Source organism: Callospermophilus lateralis, unplaced genomic scaffold (genome assembly GCF_048772815.1).
Source record: "Callospermophilus lateralis isolate mCalLat2 unplaced genomic scaffold, mCalLat2.hap1 Scaffold_148, whole genome shotgun sequence".
Classification (NCBI taxonomy): domain Eukaryota; kingdom Metazoa; phylum Chordata; class Mammalia; order Rodentia; family Sciuridae; genus Callospermophilus; species Callospermophilus lateralis.
In genome coordinates this window covers 289,886-296,677 of record NW_027512614.1, presented here as the reverse complement: position 1 = coordinate 296,677, position 6,792 = coordinate 289,886, and the positions used below count along the sequence as shown (strand labels likewise).

At 36.0% G+C, this 6,792-nt stretch overlaps 1 protein-coding gene across 1 annotated transcript in view; it reads right to left on the bottom strand.

The window, feature by feature from the left end:
- Nucleotides 1-306: 306 nt before the first annotated feature.
- The window catches only part of LOC143387693 (nucleolar complex protein 2 homolog), a 78,428-nt gene continuing 71,942 nt past the window's right edge, over nucleotides 307-6,792 (bottom strand). The window contains 1 exon segment of the mRNA XM_077108126.1: nucleotides 307-555. Coding sequence (XP_076964241.1) covers nucleotides 307-555 — 249 coding nt within the window.

Sequence of the window (6,792 nt, the reverse complement as noted above, 5' to 3'; positions counted from 1 at the left end):
GAGAATGCTATGGACCGATTTGAGTCCCATTCCCAATCCAGGTATTGATGCCCTAAACCTCAACGTGATGTTATTTGGAGATGGGGCCTACAGAGGTGGTTAGGATTAAAGGAGGTCAGAAGGGTGGGTCACTAGTGATGGGATTAGTAGCTTTGTCAGAAGAGGAAGAGCGAAGTGTTCTATCTACTCTGTGAGGACACAGCAAGCAGGCCCTCTGCCAGACAGAAGGAGAGACCTCAGCAGGAATCATTCTGTGGGCACCTTCATGTTGAACTTCCCATCCCCAGAGCTGTGAGTAATAAGTGCCTATTGTTTAAGATACCCACTCTGTCGTATTTTGTCATAGCAGTCTGAGCTGATGAAGACTGCGAGATTCCTGGAATTGGTGAGTCTGAACAATGACTTGGTTGCTAAGACAATCCATTTATTGATTCTGCAACACTTCTTCCTCCCATGTGGACCTTCTTCCAACTCCCCTTGGAAGAGAAGTACTTGAGGGCTTTCAGCTGCTGCTACTGTGGCTGCCATGGAGTCAGATGGAGAACTTTCATAAGACTACAGTAACACGAAACTTAATTTTAAGAATTTCTAAACGTAGTCTGCATAATATTAACCCAGACAAGAGAGTCACCAAAACCAGTCACTTCACTTAAAGAAATAATGCTCAAAGTCTATGAACCGGGGAATTCTTTGTTTTGTAAACATGTTTACAAGTACAGCCGCGTTGTTCTAAATGGAAATGACTATAGTATTTAACACTGGGATTGTCCTTGCTTGCGACTGGATTTATGCTTCATAATGATTATCTTCTAGACACAGAAATAGCATTTCTGTAACTCAAAATTGTTACTGGAGGCATTTAGTAGAATCTTGCCTTAAAAATATATTGATTTTTCATCTTTATTCTCCCCCGTTCAAAAGGTTTCACTGCTCCTGATGTTTAACGTTATGCAAAGACGTGTTTCTGCCAATGAATATCGTCTTATGGTTATGCTTCTGCAAATATCCTGCTGTGAGCTGATAAAGGGATTAATGCAGCCAAAATTCTTAATCTGTGAAATTACAAATTAAATTCTCATATTAAAAATACCACCCTGAGGTATTTTTTGTGGTTTTAATTCCCCTCTTGTGTTCTGCATACATTGTGCTTGTTAATGATGGGGACAAGGCTGTCTCCACTGGCAGTCTGCTGTGGAGTGATAATGTGTAGGCATTTACTCACTGATAGAAACTGGATTTAACCACTGGCTGATAAATGTGTAGGCATTTACTCACTGATAGAAACTGGATTTAACCACTGGCTGATAAACTAAGTGGCAAGTGGGTAATAAGTCCATATTAGCAGAAAAATATTACTACAGAATTCAGAATTCCTAGACCATCAAAATCCTGGCTTAAACTCAATCATCAAGTCAGATGGGATTGAGATGTCACAAAGGAGGAGTGATATCAAGTTACAAGTTCCACAAAAGAGGGAAAACAAGCCATATGCTTGAGTGTGGTGAGCAGTAAATGAATGAGCCTATATACATCTTTTTTTTTCCTCAGTATAGTAAGATGTGTCACAAAATCATTACTTTCCATAGAAATTTCATGTTTTCTTTTTTTATTTGGGGGAATGACTGTTATAATGATGGGCAGTGGGTTGATTTTTAGAAAGGAAGTAGAGTAGAATATAGAGTAAATATGGTCAGGGACATTATGAAATGTTAATGAGAATTTGCTAGACACAAGGAGAGTAGTAGATTAATATATCTATAGTCACTTTCAGGTAAAAAAAAGTTGTTGGAAGTAAGTGTGGGATAGCAAAAAGATTTAGGGTAGGAATACTCAACAGGAGTTGTTACTTGGGGTTTAGTTATAAAGTAAAGGGCTACTGTAAAGGAGAAACCAGTGCTGCAAAGAGGAGGGGAAAAAACTAAAATTTAAGAGACAAAGGAAATTAGCTTTGTGTCTACTGTAAATGTTGTATACACAAGGATTAATATACATATCACAAATATTTGTGCACAGAGGCAGTATGTTATTTTAAGGCAATCAGAAGAGTATGAGAAAAAATATAATGGGCATTTAAAAAAATGCATCACCATTGAACAAAAATATTCCTACTGCAACAGTGTTCTGCATAATTTCACAAGAATTCTGTTTCACACTTGGGAAGAAAGCTGAGATCCTCCCAGCCATAAATCCTCTCCCAAATATTTTAAATGTAATTGAAAAAGCCTGTGTAAAAAAGAATACTTTTGTAAAAACAAAACACAAACCCACCCAGGAATGTGTTTTGTTTTAAAAGATCTAGAGAAGAGCTGTCTGTACAAATAGCAAGAGCATGTGCAGTTAAAATGAACTACATGTCTTCAGTCTTTACATGTCAATTCAGTGCATTAGCCAATTGCCAACTCTGTTCCTCAGCTCACTGAGTAGCAGTCCTTTTTAAGGTCATTGTTACAACCAATATGGTTTCTGAGAATTAAACAGAAATGAATCATTTCTCCGCTGTGTACTGCAGCCAGTTAAAATAGTACTGTATGCATAAAGCACTAAATATGTAAATCATATTTTCCTTTTTTCCTTTATGACTGCTCAGATCATTTTTTGGACAGACACATAATCAAATACAAAGATGCACAGCTGCAGACTGCAGAGCAGAGATAGCAAAGAAGGAATCCATTTTCTTCCTGTGTCTGGTAAGCTAGAAATTGAATAGCAGGATTCCACTAAATATATATATATATATATATATATATATATATATATATATATATATATATGTGTGTGTGTGTGTGTGTGTGTGTGTGTGTGTGTGTCCCCCACCCCTGCTCTTGTGCACTCACGTGCTTGTTCTCTCTCTCTCCCTCCCCCCACCTACCCACCCCCACACACAAAATGCAAACACATATATACATGATCTTGTGTTTGTGCAAACATAAGCAAATGAATCTCTCCTCATGTATGTTCTCTATAGATAGTAAAGTACTTTGATTGGATATGCAGATGTGTCATACTCACTATCAGTTCCCATAGCCATGGGGGAAGGTCACTATAATACTCATGGCTCAAGGCAGCCTGTGCTGATAGTCTGTTCTATGGGGAACACTGTAGGAGCTTAGAGGCCAGATCTTCTGCATGATTCACATAGCTGAGCCTGAAAATACAAACCAAAAAAGAAATCAGACCAAAGAAGAAAATCTACCAAATAAGACATAAGGATAATGTAATTTTTCTGTATTTCAATTTGTGCCTGGCCAGGAAGACAACTTAAATTACCTGCTGAATTCACACTGATTCTCAGAGTATCTTTTACTCAAACTGACATTTACTCTAGTATCAGTGACATTAGGTATCATAGTACCAATGATTTAAAATGTTTCTACTGTAAGCAAAGGGTTGCTACTTTCAGAATGAATAAAACTAAGTCCAGAGAAAGAAAATTTCAGAGACAATTTACCAAATGGTTGCCAGCATTTTGTTCATAGGCTCTATATACTGCATAGACATCTGGATATAGTTATAAGAAATTAATACAAAATAACTAGGAGAATTAAAATAGCACTGCTATTAAAATCTCTAGTTACTAAAAATTACCTATCCTTCAAGAGTTTATATTTTCTTGCATTGAATATAAAAGTATGAAAACAAGTGCCCCTGACAAATATCAGCCATCATGATATTACAGGTTAACAAAGGGGATATGCTGAAATGATATGGGGCAGAATCAATTCAAGAGGACCGTTGAAACAACAGTAGATAGAAAATACGTGTCTCAAGATTATCGAAAAAAAAAAAGAAAGAAAGAAAGGACAGAAGTGAAGTCTTTTATAAGCTTTCAAACCAGAGGCAGCAAAACTCAGCCCAGTCCTGCCTTGGTTTCCAGGGAGTCTCTATTTTTCTGCTGGAAGCAATCAAATACTTATGATTAACATAATACTGATAAGAAGAGTATTCCTAATAACAGCTACTCAGGAACTTTTCCAGGCATTTTTCAGAATCTCATGTTTATTATGGTCCACAAGGTAACTGTCCCCATTTTCTAGGAGTACAAAGTAAGGAGGAGTCAGAGATGGTAATGGATTGCTCAGTTACAATCCAGCATCTCTAAGGGCATTCAGCCAAGGACCCTGAGTTTGTGCAACACAGTGCAGTATGTGCTTTGATCCTCAGAGACAGTTAGGAGCGGGTGAGAGAAAGTTGCTTCTGTTGAGAGGGCTTTTTTTTTTTCTTTTTGGAAAGCCTCCAAGCTATTAGCACACAATTAGTAAAGAAACATCTTTTCTCAATGACCAACACAATTCTCCTCATGCAACTCATTAGTATTGATTTGAAATTATTACGGGGGGAGGTGGTCAGGATTGAAAAAAAGGAAAGGAGGTAATGAATATAGGTTTCAAAACGGAGAAAAGCAAAGAAAGACAGTACCTCACAGATCCAGTCTAAGAAACTGCTCTGAATCTTCATGTATCGAAGATTCAAATGGGTTCAATGGTTACTGTGATGACTGTTTATTTATTTACAAATAGATCAACAGATTGATTTATTTTATTTGTGTTTGTTTTTGTGGTCCTGGGGATTGAACCCAGAGCCTGCTGCATCCTAGGAAAGTTTGCTGTCACTAAACTAAATCTCCAGCTCCAATAGTTTGGTTTAAAATGTTTCTTCCTGGCAAAGAGAAATTTGTTCACCAGAAAAGGACATTATAAAATGACAAACTATATAAGGACATTGTAAGAACCACTTGCTAAATCCACATAAGTAGTGTGGGTTGACACTTTTGGGAATCTACATTTTATCCTAATTAGAAGTTTTATCTGAAACCCTAATTGTGGCTTATCAGATTGCTAGAATGATTACTGTTCTCATTATCCTATTGTGATGTACATTTTTTTCAATCTTTCCTTGTTAGACTATCAATTTTTGTTTTATATATTGCAAATCTGTGTAATTAAAGGCCTAACAGTTTAACAATGTTATACCTTCCTGGTAAATTAAACCTTTAATCCTTACATTGTAATTTTTTTTCTTTAACAAAACTGTCTAAAGTTTGGGGGTTTTGTTTGTTTGTTTGGGTGCTGGGGATTGTACCCAGGGCCTTGGGCATTCAAGACAAGCACTCTACCAATTGAGCTATATTCTCAGCTCAAAGTTTGGGGTTTTATTTCCTATTAATGTAATGACCTCTGCTTTCTTTTGCTTAATATTTGCCTGGCATACCTTATGTCAACTACCTACTTTTATTGTCTCATATCCTTAAATTTAAGGTGTTTCTTTTGTAAATATTGTGTAGTTGGTCTTAATTTTTATCTAATCCCTGTCTTCTTAAGAAGAAAGTTTAGTCCTTTTACATTTTGTGATTCCTGATATTTTTGGAATTACTGCTTCCCACTTAATTTTGTATTATATTTTATCCTCCTTTACCTTTTTTCTTTTCCCCATCTTTTTTTTTTCAAATCAAGTTTTAAAATTCAATATCTTCCATCTTGTATTTTAGAAGTTCTACATTATATTTCCATATACTTAGTAGTGATCCTTAACTCTTTTTTTCCTATTTCATTATTTCCTGAGGAGCGTAAACTCTTGTAGTAAGTTTTTACAAGTTGGAGGACACTGAGAAATTATTTCATCCACAGGACTACAATCACAAATAAACACTTTCCAAGTAGTACATGTATACAGATGAACTGACATCGATATAAATCATCATTTTATGGGTTATACAGCAAAACACACTATTAAACATGCAGCTATTATATCACATAGCTCAACAGCATATAAAGTATTAGATATCTGCTGAATTAAACAGTAGAAATTCACTTCTATCTTTGCAAGAGAGTTTGGGAAGAGAAGGGAAAAAGTTACACTTCTAACAAAAATAGTTGGCAAACAACTTTCAATAGATCTGGAAAAAATTACAGGATTTTAAAAAAAATTATGATTAAGTATTATTTTGGTTACAGCCACAAATCATCTCTACTTTAAAAGAATATTTACAAAATTAAAGGGCATATGTACTGCAGAAGGCAAACACATTTTGCTAAAAATATTTAATGGTTCAATGGTTCACTCCAACTTTTTCTTTAGTACCTCTTTCAAGTTGTGCCCAAAAGTGCAAATATGAAATTAAACTTTAAGACTTTTCTTTTGTCTGGAGACACTAAAGATATGTGCTTCTGTACAATGTGGACTTTACATGAACTTTTCAACTAGAGGTTTGTGATTTTCTCAATGGAAGTTTCATAGCAGAACAAAACAGAATTTATAGAAAGACATTAAGAAATCATCATAAGACTTGGACAAAGACCAACAAAATCAACGGTTACACAAACCTGATGTGTACTGTTTTAAATGTGGGAGATATAAACATAAAGTAGCAGGCAAACAGCCACACAGGCCTTACTAGCAACATGTGAACTGACTGAGGGGATAGACCACAGAAGGTCTAGGCTGTTGTTCATGACTTGTGGGATTTTAATTCTCTATGTGATGCTCAGTATTTTGTTACCTAGTCTCTCTTTATTTCTTACACATTGAAAAGGTTTGGGTGTGGGCATAGATGTGAAGAAGACATAAATCAGGCAGGTCAGTTGATAGAAAGGGCAAGCACATTTTAAAGATTGGACAGCAAGGCATTTTCTGCTAAGTTGATCATAATTTGAAGACAGAAGTTGCAATTCTGCCAAGCTTGAGGCCTGGTATAACTGATATGCCTACGGAAGCTTCATTAGACTTATCACTCAGTAAGCCTGCATTTGGCTAATACATACCATAAACCTGGTCCTACCTTAAATTCCATCTCCA